General features: G+C 40.1%; 1 protein-coding gene across 2 annotated transcripts in view; it reads left to right on the top strand.

Annotated features, from left to right (window-relative positions):
• LOC120734003 (polypeptide N-acetylgalactosaminyltransferase 10-like) overlaps nt 1-18,842 on the top strand; it is a 92,518-nt gene that overhangs the window by 62,823 nt on the left and 10,853 nt on the right. For both annotated transcript variants that reach the window (XR_005695944.1, XM_040032543.1), the window contains exons 6-7: nt 1,849-2,032; nt 9,094-9,211. Coding sequence is in view for 1 of the 2 variants with exons in the window: in XM_040032543.1 (XP_039888477.1) it covers nt 1,849-2,032; nt 9,094-9,211 (302 nt within the window). In the remaining variant the exon portion in view is untranslated. The remainder of the gene's footprint in view (nt 1-1,848; nt 2,033-9,093; nt 9,212-18,842) is intronic.

Raw genomic sequence — 18,842 nt, 5'->3', positions numbered from 1 at the left:
ACAAATGTCAATTTCCAAATTTCATCGCTCTCGGAAAAATTTATCACTCCCAAGGTCACGGAGCACAGGAATGTACAAAGTCACGTTACTGCTGCAAAACTGCTTTCACTAAGAGAGAGCCAATCATTCTCAAACACAGAAATATATGCACACACACACACACACGCACTCACACTATCCCTGCTGCGAGACTGAGTGCTTCCTCTTCTGGCTGATGGACTTGCTCACTACCTCATTCTCACTTTATCAATTACCTTTTTCCATTAAGGACCCATGTTCAACTCGGTTTCCCAGCATGGCGCCATTCCCAGTTGGAACCATTTCACAGCAAACCTTATGACCCATGTTACCTCTCTGTCAAGCTGTTTACACATCAAGCGGGAATAGGACGTGTGTCTGCCAGTGCGTAACATAAACAAGCAGCCATGTTCATTACAGCCCACTGTGGCACTTTGATTGTTGTCAGGAGTGAAAGAGTTAGGACTGGAGGCTGTGTGGAAAAGTGAACATACTGTAGTTGCACTGCAGGTTTGCATTAGGTGCAGCAGTATCATTACTTTGAATTGGCAATTATGAATACAAATATTGATATGATACATGATTTTTCATCTGAAAGAGGAGCGGAAACTATAAATATTTTCTGTATTTTAATAATTGTTGAATCCAAATAAAAAGTTATATTGTTTGCTGTAAAAAATTCAAACTCAGGTATAAAGCTGCATTTTTAAAAACTACATCTGTGGTGGACAATTTTCCTATCCCCTTCTGGATCATCAAAGACCTTAACTTATGGAGTGCTGTTGCCAAGAATCCGTTCACAGCTGTATCCAAATGTAAATGTTATGTGGAAGTCAGTAAAAGGAAGAAAACATACACTCACTCACACTCATATGGCAGCAACTCCGTGCATTAGCCATGTAGACATGGACAAGAAGACCTGCTGAAGTTCAAACCAAGCATCAGAATGGAGAAGAAAGTTAATCTAAGTGACTTGGTGTGGTTGTTGATGTCAGACAAGCTGAGGATTCACTATTGTCTATAGAAAACATACCAGGGTATGCAGAAAAGCATCTCTATTCTATTCTGTTCAATTCAGTTTTATTTATGCAGTGCCAAATCACAACAACAAACCTTAAGGCGCTTTATCTTGTAAGGTAGACCCTACAATAATACACGCATCTCTGAATGCACGACGTGTCAAACCTTGAAATGGGCTACAGCAGCAGAGGACTGCACCAGGCACCCTTCCTCTAAGCCAAGAACAGGAAACAGAGTCCACAGTCCACAATGTGGACAATGTGGACTCCACATGGGCTCACCTAAACTGGATATCAGGACTGGAAAAATATCACCTACTCTGATAAGTGACTGCACCTTACCTGAATATTGTTGCTGATTATTTTCTATCCCTTTATGAAAACATTGTACTCATCTTCTGCTGGCTCCTTCCAGCAAGATGACACACCATGTCACAAAGCTCAAATCATCTCAGATTGGTTTCTTGAGCATAACAGTGTTCAAAATTCACTCTACTACTATGCTATGAAGAATTAAGATGGTTGTGAAAGCAAAGGGAGGTCCAAGCCAGTAAAGTAGCCGCTGAGTTTAGATACAAACAAAGGAGAGAAAAAGGGGATAGAGAGGTTATGACCAAAGGATGAATCTCTAAACAAAAACTAAATATTATAACACAAACAGAGGACCAAACAGAACAAGGGTTAACCAAGACTGAGTTTCATTTATTATTGTCCATATCACAACATACAGCAAACAAACACGTAACTTGTCTTATTTATTTTTTTTATTTAACTCACATTATTCAAATGGCTCTCTATGTGCATCTCACAGATCGAATTGCCCAGAACAGGAAGGCTATTGTATGTCCAATGATCGACGTCATCGACCACGACAACTTTGGTTATGACACGCAGGCAGGGGACGCCATGCGAGGGGCGTTTGACTGGGAAATGTACTACAAACGGATTCCAATCCCTCCAGAGATGCAGAGGGATGACCCCAGTGAACCTTTTGAGTGAGTAACGCAAGTTTAAAAGTAGTGCACTTTAAATCTAATCAGTGACTTAAAGCTTTCCATCCACGGCATACCTATTTCATTTAAATATGCATTTAGATTTTGAAGGATTTTATTTAAATGACCTAAATGATGAATGATAAAATGACAGTAATTGAAGTCCACTCCTCTAAAATGCTTTATTGTGCATAATCTTCTCATTATCCAGGCTGAGCTGTTGAAAGTCCCTTTCTAATAAAGGCGTATGTCGTACTTTGTCTTGTGAGTAAAGATGATGTTGGTTTGTGAGGCTTATTTTTTCCCTACTCTGGTGTAAGTGAGTTGCCAGGATCACACATTCAATGGGCTGCCCAGACAGAAAGTAGACATGATATGGGGAGTGAATGTCTCTATAGAAATGATAATATTTTTAGCAGGATGCCTCCCATCACCAAATTGATACTAGTTTACTATATTGATAAGGATGTTGATACTTCCATTAAAAAGATGGCTTTTGTTTGCTTTGTTTAGAATTTTCATTTTCAAAATATTCTACTTCAAACAGTTACGTAAGATGCATTCACTCCTACTCCAGTAATGTTACTGCTGGATTTTTAAAAAGAATGGCAGAATCAGGCATATATATCGGATGTTTTTTAAAGTGGAGATCAGCTCTTATTTTTTTTTTGTCTGCTTGAACATAAGTATTGATTACAGTAAAATATTTTTAACAAGGAATACTTTGGCCTACTAGCTCTTTGCTAAATTATGCTAGCTTAGCACAGGGCTAAGTTTATCAGATAAGCCAGTTTATGCAGAATATGAAAGTAACACAAATTATATCAAAGTTCTGTAATGCAAACTGCCCCTAACTATGAATACATTCATTTTTGTGGTGAAAAACATTTGTGTAATTTTGTATACATTTTTAACACTGTAGAATGTAAATTGATTCCACTTTTGTTTTTGCTTTAACTAAAACTGGTCCGTGTATTTAGCCATGCTGATGAACAGTCTCTCCACCTCTAGAGGTGGCCTGACGCAGTCTTTTTATATATTTTCTATGCTTGAGGTATCTGTGTGGGGTTCTGAGTCATCCAGTCATTGTAGTTCTAAGCACTTAATTTGAAGGCAACCTGGGGCTAAAATAGAGGTTTAAATGTTAAGTAGATAGAGCCACGATGCCTGAGAACCTCCATCAGCTTGTAAAACTAAAACCTTTCACACGAGAGGTGAAAAAACATCGTCATATTCATTCATCCATCCATCATTTATCCAATTGGCTCTCTTTAAATATTGACAACACTTTTTCCCTTCTGTATTTAGTAATGATGTACAGACATTTTTGTCTCTTACATTTCTGTTCCCAAAATCCGTGCTCTCACACATCAGATGCTGCACTGGAAGTCAAACCCTCCCAAGAAGCCACTTCACTGGTGCACTGCAGTGCTCATCTAACTATACACAATATAGCAACAGATGAACTGAACCGTATGCTTAGTGGTTCTCTTATGTACGATCACACTGTTATAGAACAGCGCTTCACTAGTGAGAACATCTAGAGACAGGTGCCAGATGCCCATTTGTGATGTTTTTCCCTTATGAATATGTATAATCTGTGTTTTGTAGGTTTGGGACACTTTAACAACCACAGGAAACAATTTTTGAGGCTTTATGTTTTCGACTTGTCTGCCCCCTTCTCAGGAAGTCCTCAAGGGAGCTTCTGCAAGTTTGGCTCAAAGTTTCACTTGGACACAAGAATGAAGTGATTAGATGAACTAGAAGGATAACTAATAACCATTAGAATAACTCTGCTTAAATGTCAAAAAGTCAAGGTCATTGTGACCTCACAAAATACTGTTTTAGATGTTAAATGTAACATGTTACACACATGCACAGACATGCATGTAAAATGCAATTTGACTGGTTGGCATGCAGCAGCTTTTTGGTAATTCTGCTTTTATGACTGAAGCAAAACAAAAAAAATCCACTGGTTTCCCCTGCTGTATGTTGCCAATGTGTCCAAATGTGACAGTGTGAGAAAGAAAGATGTGTTTCTGAGGATAATTGTGACACGACAAAGTGCTGAGCTTTCTTAATTAAGACAGAAGCTGAAATTAGACTGGCAACTCCGTCTCAGCTCCTTTGCTTCACTTTGTCTCAGCTGTAATTAAGTCCTTACCCCCACATTTTTCCACACTGACTATGCTCATATTTACATTGATGTGGATTTAGACCAATGGTTTGGAGCAACACTTTTTTTTCAGGCAGCGTTGTGTAATTTGAGTTTTTTTTCCTTCTTGCCCTGTCGGATCAAACAGAATCTCTTAAATCTTGATTGATGTAGGCGTAAAACACTGTGTTTATAACTGTGTAAAACACCTTTTTTATTAATCGCTCTAATATAGTCAGTGTGTAGAAGACTGGTTATGTATTGGGCTAAAAAGTATCATCATATCATATCATCTGTGATATGATAAATCATGATATGTAAGTCTGTGAGACTCGAGGCTGTTTAAAGGTCAAATATAAAGTAATGCAGAGAGAATCCAAACAATTTCCGCTTGACCAAACACTTAGTGTGGGAGGCTGGGTGCGCGATTCAGCATTTTGAGTTTATTTTGTATTTTTGGTGGTTACATTGGGAAGTTCTTGTGTTATTATTCTATTTAGTGTTTAGTTAAGTTTTGGTGTAGTTATATTTCTTCTCTGTCTCCTTGTTTATGTGTCTTTTCTGTTTTCCGTGCAGTCTGTCATGTGTCTCATGTCTGCGTGTTCCGTGTTGTCAAGCTCATGTTGTCTTGTCTACGTCCCTTTCTTGTTCCTGTTTTATTGTGAAGAGTCTGGTGTTCCATGTTTAGTGCGTTTAGTCGTACTTCATCTCTGGCATTCAGGCTCATTTGTCCCCGGGTGTTTTCACTTCCCTCATTACCCTCCTGTGTATTTAAGTCCCCTGTATCCCTCTGGCTTTCTTGTGTCTTCATGCTCCTGCTCAAGTTCATGTTTGTGCTCTTGTTATGCCCCTGTTCAGATTCATGTTTATGTATTTGCCATAGTTTTCATGTTTAGCTCTAGGTTTTTCCAGTTTAGTTTAGCTTTTGGTCTTTGCCTTAGTTCACCATTGTCCATTTGATTTCTAGGTTTTACTACCAGCCTAAATAAACAGCTCACCTTTTGTTACCCTTTTGTTTTGTCTTCCATACGTATGCTTTTGGATCTGCTCCTCAAACACATTGGCCCACCTGGCTGTAACACTTGGTGAACACGGGGAGGAAAAACACCCATTTAATAGGAAGAAACCTCTGACAAAGTAAAACATGACAAAACAGCAATTTAAAAATCTAGTTGATTGTTTTGGCCTGAAACTAACATGACAAGAGAGGGTTGACAGCATTGCAATAGACAACAAATGTCCCAGGACAAAAAAGTGATTGTGCAGGGACAGTTTCCAGGCAAAATATTCTTATGCTGATAGGTTTATGTGATTAAAAACAACAAAAGGGGAATTTAGAGACCCAAGAGGCATACCAGTGCTCTATAGGAAGCATCAAGTGACCTTGATGTGCTGGCCAAAGCAGGGATGGACCGAGTAAACCACCACGTTTTCAGTATTTCGTTTAATATTACTGTCATTGAGAAAGTAAATTGGAAAATCTGTTAATTTTATTACACTGCACTTAGGCATTTGTTTATCATGTGTGTGCTTTGTGGAGCTGTGAGTGCTAATTTAGGGTAGCGTGCCCCACAGAGGGCACAGGAAGCATAAATGTTTTCATCACGCCAAATGGTTTTTATTTTAATTTTAAAAATGAAGGACCGTAAACAAGCTGCACGAGTGTTAGAGGCAAACCCGACACAGTGTGCCCAGAGTAATTATGATGTGTTAAAGACATTAAACAGTGTTGGAGAGGAGTACAGAGATTTCTGTAATCACTGCTTATTCATTCATTTAATTATTTTCACCCTTGAAGAGGGAAAACTGCAGAAACCTGGCTGTTATCACCAAGGGACTCATATCTGTGCTCACTGCTCACGAGGCGTGAGAAGCCCCAGAGTGTTTCTCACCGCTGACAGTACAGTAGCTGCACTGTTTGCCTTTAATTGATCCTCCTCAGGGACGACTTTGGCAAGAGCAGACTACCTGCTGGCTCACTCACCTCCGATTTCCACCTGATAAAAAGCTTGTAGCTATGACAACCTGCGTGTACCCGCGAGTGTGTGTGCTGTGATATTTCTGCAGTGAAGTGGACCGCATCTCGTTTGGGGGATAGAAAGATGAGAATGATGCGCTTCAGTGTTTGATTGATTTAGTGCTGCACCATTTGGGGTCAGGTGTTGAGTGGAAAGTTGCGGGTTAAAGATCGGATCTAGTTGGTGAAGTTCTTCACAAGAAATCTGACGTACTCTTGTGTTTGTGTGCGTACCTGCTGCCCCAGTTTTTGTGCCTCAGGTGTGCAGCAGGAACAATCATGTACAGCAGCCACATAACAGCTAACAAGTCTCGCGCTTAGCAGCACAGATCTTGACACAGCAGACAGAAGCCACAGTGCTATAGTGGGTTAATTGGTTTTGTACTGTGCAGAGCATCTTCATTATCTGGTGAGAAATGGGTGCCACTTGGAATACATGCACTCTGACTTACTGTCTGTATTCCTCTGAATATTCTCACTCGTTTTATTTTTGCTTCCAAAAGGCATATACCATTGAAAGCAATGACCAGCTTAGATGTGTTTTTTTCTTCAAGGCCACAAAAACAGACTTCATGTGATTTTGGTCCAAGCACTGGGGGAGCTGTTTCAAAACTGTCATTTTCTCCTTATATTCTGTTAGCAGGTGGATGGTGAGCTTCGAGCCATTATACTTCTAACAGTTCCATTTCCGGTGTATAATTTGTTGACTAGGTTGCTTAGTTTTGCATTAAAAAAATCTTGTGTAAATGTCAGAGTTCATGATTCCCATGAATACATACATACCAGCACCACTGCAAGAAAAGCAGCTGTAGATTTTGCTCTAAGGGTAGCCGGAAGGGTGAAGGAGGGAGTCAGTCTGGTTGAAAACCCAAGAAAACTTTTAATGCCACATTCAAGCATGTTAAATTTCCTTTACCTGTCCATTGCAGATTTAATTCACTATCAAGTTAGATGCTGAACTTTATTCATATTAGAAGGATGCATGTTTTCCTATACAATCAACTCTTTTTTTTTTTTTTTCTTCCAAAGCATGTAGTTTCATTTTTTAAAAAGTGTTATTTTGTAACAGTTAAAGATGGAGCTGGGTTGGGGTTAGGACAGGAATAGAAACGAGTTTATCAGAGCAAGAGCTCTGGTTGTGAACTTTGGAGACAACGTTAGTGAGGTGAAGCTGAGTTGGTCTGGACATGTGCAGAGGAGGGATAGTGGATGTAATGCATACAGGATGTTGAATATGGACCTGCTAGGCACTGAGAAGGTTTATGGATGTATTCCTTTTCAACCTGTATGTTTTATAACCATACCTGGACTTGTAGGCAATGTTCCCTCTAAGCTGCGCGCGTGCGCAATTGTGCACTGCTGGCACGGTCTCTGCGCACAGAAAATCTGCGTTGTGCACACAAAAAAAATCTAATCTGAATTGAAATTAAAATGAAAACTTTAATAATTCTGTTTTGCAGTGTTAGTCAGTAATTGACTGGCTGCTGGGTAAAAATAAGGAAAACGCTTGAAAGCACTCTCCATTGTGAGAACAAACAAAACCAAAAAAAAACCCCAACCCTTTCCTATTGGTCGAAAAATGTACCATGTCGACCAATCAAAAAATGATATGGCAACATGGCATTTAGTTGTTTAGGAAAGGGGGAAGTTTTAGGAGTGACGGCGGTGTTTTGAGATGTGAGAGATTTGCGACGTTTAGCGCAAATCTTGTGTAGTTAGTGTGTAGTGTAGTCAGTAGTTTTGTTGTGTGTGTCAGAACAATGAGGCGACTGCTGAATGTTACAGGTGTTACAGGAGTGATACATCTCCTGTTGTCAGGCCTGCAGGTTTCAGGCTGTTGTTCTCCTTTATCTCATAGTGGACAGAAATGATTATTTGGAGTGGCACAAATAATTTGTGTGGCATCAGACTTGATGCAGAACAGCTGATTGTTCTGTAAATAGTTTGAAATGTTTATTTAAAAAAAACGCCTTGGCTGCATTTTTAGGTAAACAGCTGCAAAAAACTTTGTTGTTTGCATAACTCAGTTACTTTTTTGAAGAAGTAACTATATAATTAATTGCCCAACATTGGTCAATATATACTGTATTTTGCAGACAGAGTTACAGGACTCTCTCCCAGACCACAGACTCAGACTCATAATACAAGTCAGAACTTTATAAAAAAAATAAAATAAAGTTGTGTTTTCAAAATTGGAGTTCAAGTTATTTTTACTTCCAATAGTGTTAACATGCTACACAGGTCATGAACAAGATTTTTTTTTTTAATTTTCATTGTAAGTGGCCTAAAGCAATTAATTAATATTCTAACATAAATGTAAATGCTGTAATTTGATTATTTTAATAAAACATGTAACTTGGATGGATTCGATGCTGGCGTGACCACAGTGCACACGTCTAATGTTGCTCACAGTGGTCCAAGGCTGTGTTTGCTCAGACACATGAAATATTAGAGGGAACATTGCTTGTAGGTACAGTAAATATGTAATAATTGTTCCAGCATAAGGGTATGTGACTCTCTGTGGCTGTTACTACTAAATAGAGCATTGACACGTGTAATACACGTCTTTTAACCATGTCATTTTACTCAACAAAGCTGCCCTAACTGACCTTAAGTACCATACTAACCTACACATTATTCATGAAACGGGTCTGAAGTAGCGCTGTATTTATATGCACTGTTGATAACATGTTTGTCCTTTTGGATAAATCCACACTTCAACTCACACAAAAGTTAGGGCTGTTAGATTTTTCTGTTTAGATGTTGTCCTTGGCAGGATTGATATTACTGTGGTGCTTCTACTCTTTATGGATAAGTGAGGGGTTTTAAGTAAAAGCTGTTCACAAAATGCAACGCAAGCAGTGACTGTTTGTGTTACATTGGGTCTTTTAGGTCACCAGTGATGGCAGGTGGACTGTTTGCTGTGGATAGAAAATGGTTCTGGGAGCTGGGAGGATACGACACTGGTCTGGAGATCTGGGGAGGAGAGCAGTATGAGATCTCCTTTAAGGTAAATATGTATAGATAATATTATCCATTATATTATGTTTTTGACGTTAAATTGAGGATGTGAAGCCAGATTATATTCTTGCCTGTAACCTGATTGTTAATGGTTCTGTATGGAGCCACTCTGAAACCACTCTCATAGTTTTAGCCTTTCATGATTACATCAGTTCAAAAAAAATAATTAAATAAAAGATTGCCTGGAAATTAAAGGTGTTCCCAGACAATGTTATAATCCTTTCATTGCCCTCCGGCAAATCTATAAAGTACTAAACTTTTTTTTTTTTCAAAAGGACCAAGGGAGTTGTTTTTGTTCTGGCTTTGGGGGTCAAGCTGAGAGTGTATTTCTAATGTTTCCTTTTAACTCTTTTAAACACGCTTCAGCCACATCTTAACAAGCTCAGACAGCACTGAAAACACTCGTAATGCCTATTTACTTTTATGTCTACTTTAGCGTCAACGCTGTTGACAGAGGGGGGTGGTGGAGGTGGTAGGAAGATGTCCACCGGAGTGTTCTTCTCTTCTCACCAAACATTTCTGTGATCAGATTCATAGTAGAAGAAGACAGAAACACAGAAAATCCCTTTGTGTTTCTCAGAATCAGATAGAACAAATAGTTGTGCAGACATTTATAACATCAGTATGTTTCTCACACCAGCTCAGTGAATCACTACACCAGTCCAGCCATTATTATTATTATTATTATTATTATTATTATTATTATTAAAGTTTTAGCATTATTAGAAGTATGGTCACTGGGGCCGATGAGTTGGTGCAAAGCACAGACTGTAGCCTATAAAAGATGTGTCCTATGTTTGGAGGCTTTCATTTAGCTGTGTATCACTGCCAGCTTGGTTGTTTTGGAAACAGAAGTAAAGTGAGCTTATTTTCATGAGCAAAAATCACTTGGAATAACTGAACATGAGATATAGAAATTAACGTATTTGGCGATTAGACTCAATTAGACACGGCATAGCAGAACAAAATCCCGGCAGTTACAGGATTTACGATGCTGGTGGTGGTGGTGAGGATGAAGACCGAGGCTTGGGCGGAGCTCTGACTGAGGTGCTTGTGAGGTGGAGATGGGTTGCATGAATGAGAGTTTGAAAGGGAGAAAGAAATGAACACACGCAGAGCCTGATTGGCTCAAGGGCAAGGAGATGATTGGACTAAAGTAATGATGACTGTGTTGAGATTGACAGCGTGGGAAAGTGGTAGTGATGTAATGAACAGAAAGCAGCTTAACACCCAGGAAAGCAGGCAGATGACTGATTAGGGAGCTTCCTTAGTGAATTTACGCATAAGCTTCATTTAGTATCACAGTAAGTTCAGACCACGGTAAGTTGAGCCACTCGAGTGAAAGAGAACTACTTTCGGCTGCCCCTTTAGACACAAGGCATCACCACAGCGGGTAGCTTTTTTGATTTATCCCATCTTGATGCAACCCCAAAGGTATTTGTGTCTCCTCCTGGGATCAAAGCAGTTTTCTTTTCCTTGTTAATTGAATGTGTATACCAATCACTGAACTGGACCTCTTGATTTTGTTCATGTTTTCATTTACATTTTTATCAATTTAATTATAAAAATATAACTAATAAAACATATAGTCTATAGATACACTATATATTATGCTTTCGACTACATCTGCATCTGACTAAGCTTAGCACAAAAGTAAGGACATTTGTGTTTGGTTGGTTAACGCCAGTCTAATTATCCTTAAATGGTACCTCATTTGGAAAATTGCATTTGTGGGTTGAGAAGCAGCTTTGAATATGTGGGTTGCACCCATGAAAAACTTCAAATCAAAGATTCTATTGACTCCTGTTGGGTGTCATTTACTGGATTGGATTATTGAACTCTTAAGAAACAAGACATACTGGCAATTTACAAATGTTTTCATTTATGTATTCACTCAGTAGCATCTGGAAGAAACATTCACAGCCACAACAGCTTGGCACTTCATCCTCATGCTGGTCACAGATTGCTTTTGTCAGCATTTGTCACAAGTTCGCCAATGTTGTCGTGTGAGTCACAGATTAGAAGCACCGTTACTACAAAGAAATAATCAACCAAACACATATTTCCTTCCTTTTTGTGCTGTTTATATGCCCATAATTTTAAAAAGTAACACTAAGCCACTGTATAGTTTCTATGAAAGGTGAAAGCATCTACAAAATCCTCAACATTGTGTGTACCAGGCTGTAAACATGCTTTTTTTAATCTTGATTGAGTTGGGTGTAGTACCTTGGGAGTCTGAAATGGGGAGACTTACCTGCTTTTGGAGCCAGCTGTAAATGACCATGTCAGACAATGATTCTTTTAGCGCTTCTGTGCTGGCTTTATCTTTCAACTTAAGGTTTACTGGTTAGAATTAGATTATAGCAATGCGCTCATTTGTCAAAATTTTGTGGTTTCTGATTCCAAAAAACAATGATAAGAACAGCCGTCTGGGGTCTAAATTTCCAGAAACCAATGGGTGAAGTCACTGTAGGTATATAAAGTTGCGAATATAAGTGAAGGAACTTGCCCAATGCTTACCATAAATGACAACACTATACAAAATAAGAAGATGAAGAAGAGGAAAACTGATGTACGGATGTCTGGGTGGAAATAAAATCGGTTTCTGAATGACTGATTAATTCCAAAAACCAAGGTCACCTATACCTGGTTACCCATACGTCATGATGCAAAAGTATAATCCATTTTTAAAACTATAATATGATGGATTGTACTGCAGTTGAGTGTCTTTAGGTCTGAACAAAAGGTGAGGATTAGAAGCCGGGCATGTGAAACAAATGATAGGCCTAGACTAATGCCATCAATGGCCCAGGGCTGAGCCTGGTGAGAACAGCTTTTATGTTTTAATACAGTTTTCTGTCTAACTTAAGTAATCATTAAGATAATACCCTTTACCAAGGTTATTATTTTGGTCAAGATTATCACTATTAATTTTTCCTATTAGCGCACGCCTTGCTGTGCCTCTTAAGTCTACTTTATATGCTCAGATATTCAATTTGGTTTCCTTTTTATTAAGATCCCCATTAGCTGATATAGTGCAGACAGCCAGTCTCCTGAGGTGAGAAGATTAACAGGCTCTCATACTAATCCTTACAACCAAACTGCTGCTCCCACAGACAGCCAGGGCCCTGCTTGCATGTGAAACACAATTACTTTACTCAGTGGTACAGTTAATCTAAAGCTCCATCCTGGTGACAGCGGTGTGGGAACACCAAGCATTTCCAGCTCACACACCAAGATAATGTCAGAACATAAAGACCCAAAGAGCAGAAGCAATGTGACCTCACAGGGAGGGTGAGAGGGACAGTGCAGGCATAAAACCAACTGCGGAGTCTTTATATTGCTTCGGACGAGCTTCATTTATGCAAACATTTGGAGACAGAGCTGCTCTGGAGGCAGAAATAATTAAACCTCCATGGATGGAGCCAGAAAAAGGGTATTTGTTCAAAGAAAACATTTGCCAACTTCCAAATAGTTGGCAGGGTAAAACTTTTCTAAAAACATAAATTGAAAAAAAAATGTTTTTAAAAGAATGTTATTTCATATTTATGGATTTAGCGCTGGATGGACATAGACAGCTACAGACTAACTTTTCTACCCTTGCCTGTGATAAAATCATCTTATTGAAAGAATAAAAAGTACACTGGCTTTCTGGTTCTTGTTTCCACGGCAACATCATCAAATAATATGTATTTGCTCTTAAATATCATGTTTGATGTGGATTTTTCCCCTTCCTGCTTATTATAGATTTTTTTTATATTGGTCTTTGGTCAATTAAATTTACGTGTGATTTCAGAAAATCACAATAAAAGTCAACTCAAGGGATGAGATCTATAATATAGACAGAAATATAACTCATCCCTTTGGGGAAACACGTAGTGATAGATAGAAATAAAATAATAAACAGGATAAAACTCAAACTTTGGAACAGAGAAAACATACAGCTAATGGATGGAGAGTAAGAGAAAGGAAGGGATGGAGAAGTGCTCAGGATGCCCTGTAGCAATCTATAGTAGGCCTACAAGGTAATAGTTCAGGTGACCCTGGTCCAGCCTCTAGTTGGTCGAAGAATAATGTCAAAAGCTGATGTTCTGTTTGGTCTGCTCACTGTGAGGTTTTCAGGATAAGATTGGGCAGATTTAACTTGATTCTGGTTTTGACAAGAAGCTTCTGTTGGGGAACTAGCTCTCTTTCTAGGTCTTCTTAAGACTCTTGCTGCAGTGTTTTGGATCAAGTGAAGGCATTTCAGAGTGCTTTTAGGGCAAGCAGATTACAGTAGTAACAAATGCTTGGACTAGTTTTTCAGCATTACCCTGAGACGGGATGCTCCCATTTTTATAACGCTGTGCAGGTTTAAAAAAACCACTAAAAAACAAAGAAGCTGTGTGAGTGAAAGGACAAATCTCAGTCAAAGACGATTCTGAGGTTCCTCAGCATGCCAAGGTAATGCCATCCAGTGTAAATCTAGTCCAGGTGTCACGCCAGACTCACAAGGCATCTCATAAAACATCCTGTTGAAAGAAAACACTGACACACACACACACACACACACACACACAAACAAAAAAAACCACACAAGGTCAGTCCATTCAGATTGTTGTTCTAGTCCCAGAGCATTAAAATGCAATTGATGCTATTGTATACTGACTTTAGATTTAGTGCTGCGAGCATTTTGTTAGATCATTATTATTCATGCAGTGGAAGCAAAACACATGACCAGGCCACTGAAACACAGAAGAAAATCAAACTGTATGCATTCATGTTTTATTTATTCTAGGACACGAGTACAGACAGCTCAAGTTCTTGTTGCACTTTAAGTCAGTGCTGGATTTTTTTTTTTTTCTTGCAGCAACATATTTTATTTATGCATTTGGAGTGAATTCAGTGGTTCTGTAGTTTCTTTTCTTGAACTGAGCTGTGAACACTCATGTGAGCAGAGAGACTCTAGCTGTACTAGAGTGACAGTGATAACAGCACAGGGTCATGAGAACTTCATGCCTGGACGATATATGAGCTTAATGTTACTTGGACCATGAAACACATTTTCATGTGACGAGCTTACACGCCTCATTAATGAAAGTCGAGCTGCTATAGAGGAACATTAACTGGCCTGATAGCGCTTTTTCTTTGTAGATTTCTAGATAGTCGGTGGTTTTGTCTTATTGTTTTAATGTCTGTAAGCTTAGTCTGCAAGTTTAATTAAAATTTGAGCTCCGAATGTGTTTAACCTCCTAGGACCTGGCGTTCACATATGTGGATATCACATTTTGGGTTATTTAGACCAAAACAATCAATTTTGCTCTACAAGGGCCTGGTATCCACTTACGAGGACATTATACTGCTACCGTTCTATCTAAATTTTATATAAATATCCTCATATGTGCCTCTCATTTTTCTTAGAAACAAAAATTAGGAAAAAAGAAAAATCTGGCAATTCTTTATTTTTACATTCATTGGGTCCCAATCAGCCCAAATATCAAAGAGAGATTAAAAATGCATGCCATGGAAGAGTTCGGTTAGAATAGAATAGAATACTTTTATTTGTCAATTTCTTCAAATGTACTTGCCATACAAAGGAATTGAAATTACGTTTCACACTGTCCCAAAAAAATGCGTAGGCATTGACAACAATAAGGTGCAGATGCACAACAAAAACAAAAACAGCCCTAAACAATAAGATAATAAATAGTAATATATAATATTAATAATATAATAGTGCTAAAAGAATACTAAACATACATGTAGCAGCAGGTGTGTGCAATTGCGATGCAGTCAGGAATGTTTTCAGTTCTTGATTCAGAGAGTGTTTCCTGTTGGAGAGTGTGGGGGGTGTGAGTACCAATCTGTCTACTTACTTCTGCCACATATGGTGATTCTGCTGGCTGGGAGCCGGGAGGGAAGAGAGTTCAGCAGTCTCACAGCCTGGTGGATGAAGCTGTTGGTGAGCCTGGTAGTGCGGGAGCGGAGACTTCTGTATCTCTTTCCAGAGGGCAGGAGGCTGAACAGACAGTGCGCGGGGTGGGTTGCATCGTTGACAATTGTGATGGCTTTGCGGGTGAGGCGAGTGGTGTAAATGTCTTGCAGGGAGGGGAGTGGTACACCAACTATCCTCTCAGCTGTTCCTCACAATACGTTGTAGAGCTTTTCTGTTATAGTCAGTGCAGCTACCGCCCCACACAGTGATGCAGCTGGAGAGGATACTTTCAATAGTTCCTCTGTAGAATGTAGTCAGGATGGGTGGTGGAGCACTTGCCCGCTTGAGTTTGCGCAGGAAGTAGAGGCGCTGTTGTGCTTTCTTGGCCAGTGATGCTGTGTTGGTGGTCCAAGAGAGGTCCTCACTGATGTGCACCCCCAGGAACTTGGTGCTGCTCACCCTCTCCACCGCAGCGCCGTCGATGGTCAATGGGGGGTGACAGGTGTGGCCTCTCTGGAAGTTGACAATAATCTCCTTGGTCTTACTGACATTTAGCAGGAGGTTGTTGTCTCTGCACCACGTGGTCAGGAGCTCAACCTCTTTCCTGTAGTGGGTCTCATCGCCCTTGGTGATGAGCCCTACCAGCGTTGTGTCGTCCGCAAACTTCACAAGGTGGTTGGAGCTGTAGGTTGGTGTGCAGTCATGTGTCAACAGGGTGAAGAGCAGAGGACTGAGCACACAGCCTTGTGGAGCCCCCGTGCTTAGGGTGATGCTGTTTGAGACCTTGTTGCCTACACGCACCGCTTGAGGCCTCTGGCTGAGGAAATCCAGCAGCCAGTTGCAGAGGGAGGTGCTGAGGCCCAGTCTGTCCAGTTTACAGATGAGTTGTTGTGGTATTATGGTGTTGAATGCTGAGCTAAAGTCTATGAACAGCATTCTCACATATGAGTCTTTCTTGTCCAGATGAGTTAGGGCTGGGTGGAGGGCAGAGCAGATTGCATCCTCTGTGGATCGTTTCGCTCTGTATGCGAACTGGTGTGGGTCCAGGGTGGGAGGTAGGGTGGATTTGATGTGTGACATGACTAGTCGTTCAAAGCACTTCATAATAATGGGTGTCAGTGCCACGGGGCGGTAGTCATTGAAACAGGCTGGGGATGGTTTCTTTGGCACAGGTATGATGGTGGCAGTCTTGAAGCATGATGGGACAGTGGCTTGCCTCAGGGAGGTGTTAAAGATGTCTGTGAAGACATTCTTCAGCTCCTCTGCGCAGTCTTTCAGCACACTACCAGGGATGTTATCTGGACCCGCTGCTTTCCGGGCGTTGATGGTGATGAGTGTCCTCTTCACGCTGGCAGCAGACAGGCACAGAGGCTGGTCGTGTGAAGGTGGTGGTGTTTTCTGTGGGCGTGTGTTGTTCTGTGCTTCAAATCGTGCAAAGAAGCTGTTCAGGTTGTTGAGCAGAGTGGTGTCGCTCTCACAGCTACGCGCTACAGGCTTGTAGTCTGTAATAGCCTGGATGCCTTGCCATAGGCTTCTTGCATCCTTGCTATCATTGAAGTGGGAGGTTATCTTGTGTGTGTAGTCCTGTTTCGCTTTCCTGATGCCACGGGACAGGTTGGCTCTCGCTGTTCTCAGGCCTATTTCATCCCCAGCTCTGAAGGCCTTGTCTCTGGCCTTCAGCAGCCTGTGGACATCTCCTGTTAGCCATGGCTTCCGGTTGGCTCGAGTTGTGATACTTTTCACCTGTGTTACATCATCAATGCATTTGGTGATGTATGAGCTCACCGTGTCTGTGTACTCCTCGATGTCTATGATGTTATTGTAGGTGGCTGCTTCCTTGAATATGTCCCAGTCAGTTGACCCGAAGCAGTCTTGAAGAGCAGAGGTGGCCTCCTGTGGCCACACTCTTACCTCTTTCATAACAGGTTTGATGACCTTCACTCTCTGTCTGTATGCTGGCATTAGCATAACAGTGAGGTGATCAGAGGTGCCGATGTGGGGGAGGGGGATGGCTTTGTATGCTCCTTTTTCCTGTGTGTAGACCAAGTCCAATATGTTGTCTCCCCTTGTTGGAAAATGTACATGCTGGTTCTTAGGAGGTTAAAGTTTGAACCTGACATAGAGAGCCAGAGTAGGTTTTATGTTTTGGCTTGAGCTTGACTGTTAATTCCTGCCCTTGGAAACGGCAGTTGGCAAAACAATTAAACATGTTAATGTTTAATGAACGTCTTCATAATGAAAAGCAAAATATAACTTTCAAGCCATGTGTGCCAAGGTTTATGTTAATTGCTTTCAGAACCTGAAATATTTATCTTTTGTTGCCAACCAGATTGTCAGTTTAATATTTTTAGACTGTCAGAATAATTCAAAGTATATCAATAATTCACTGGCACACATTAGTGTCTCATAAAGTTAAAACCCAACACAAATAGATTCATGTCTTTATGGCAGTTCCTACGGGATAGGTATTTCATCTACTTGTATTGCAAAAGCGATATTAAAACCTGCTAGAAGAAAAAAAAGTGTTGCTATGCAGGTACTGCTAAAAATCTCATAGAGCAGCCCGTAGAAAATGATTCATCCATTGGAAACCAAAAATATTTTTAATGTATTTTAATCACTAAAAATCCTTGAATAATAATCAAACTTGTTTGAAGTTAAACACTAAACATTCCTTGAACATTTGGGATTCAATTACCGGCTTCTATTTTTCCTTGCCTCCTGTAAATTCACTTAAATTTTATTTGTTCGGCACCAAATCACAAGAACAGTTGCCTCAAGGCAGTTTTTTGCAAGGTAAAGACCGTGCAGTAATTCAGCTGCAAACCTCAGAGTCAGACAATCCCCAATGAGCAAGCATGTGGCGACAGTGGGAAGGAAAAGCCCCCCTTTGGCAGAAAGAAATCACCAGCAGGCTCAGGGAGGGGCAGCCATCTGCTGTGACCAGTTGTGGGTGAGGGGATGTAGACAGGACAAAAAATAAAAAACTCAGCAAAATCATAAGGTGAGAGTGAGGTCACTTCAAAATCCACATTTCGAAAAATGTTTTTCCTCACATAATCTACAGTTTGTGTATGCTAGCTTATTGATTTTGGTTCTAGACCAGGCCATATGAAAAGCTGTGCAACAATAAAAACATCTGGCAGAATCTCCGATTTGCACATGGTGCTTTGATCCACCAGCAAAGGTAATTCTGTTTTTGCTCTGTTTTATTTTGATTTGCTTAAAAGTTTAGTTTTCACTTCCCCATAAGTTGCTGGCTAGGTTTAAGAAAAGATCAGCTTTTTGTTTATTACATAAACACCTTAGCAGCATTAACATTAACTTTGAAAAAAGCCATTAAATAGTTCATTTAAATGTAACTGCAAGAGATCCATATGTGACATGTTGCTACTGAGACATGTCTGAGTAATACCATAACTCAGTGCCAAAGGACACTGTGCATATCTTTGAGATGCCAGTGGGTTTGATGAATTGACAGCACTTGATGACTTGGAAGGACAACTAGCTGATATTTCAGTCTTCAGCATTTGAGATGCAATCTGCTCTACGTTCCTCTATAGTTTCAATGTTATCATCTCTGCAGGGTGGGAGCCACTGAGCCACACATCTCAGGAAACTACGGAAAAAAATTCTTTGTATTGCTGTCACATCTACATATGAACTGCTGTGTAGTAATAGGTTTACAGTTAGAGATCGGCTCAGT

The sequence above is a fragment of the Simochromis diagramma genome, unplaced genomic scaffold, assembly GCF_900408965.1.
Source record: "Simochromis diagramma unplaced genomic scaffold, fSimDia1.1 OVJJ01000216.1, whole genome shotgun sequence".
Taxonomy (NCBI): Eukaryota; Metazoa; Chordata; class Actinopteri; order Cichliformes; family Cichlidae; genus Simochromis; species Simochromis diagramma.
This window is presented reverse-complemented; position numbering and strand designations above follow the sequence as displayed.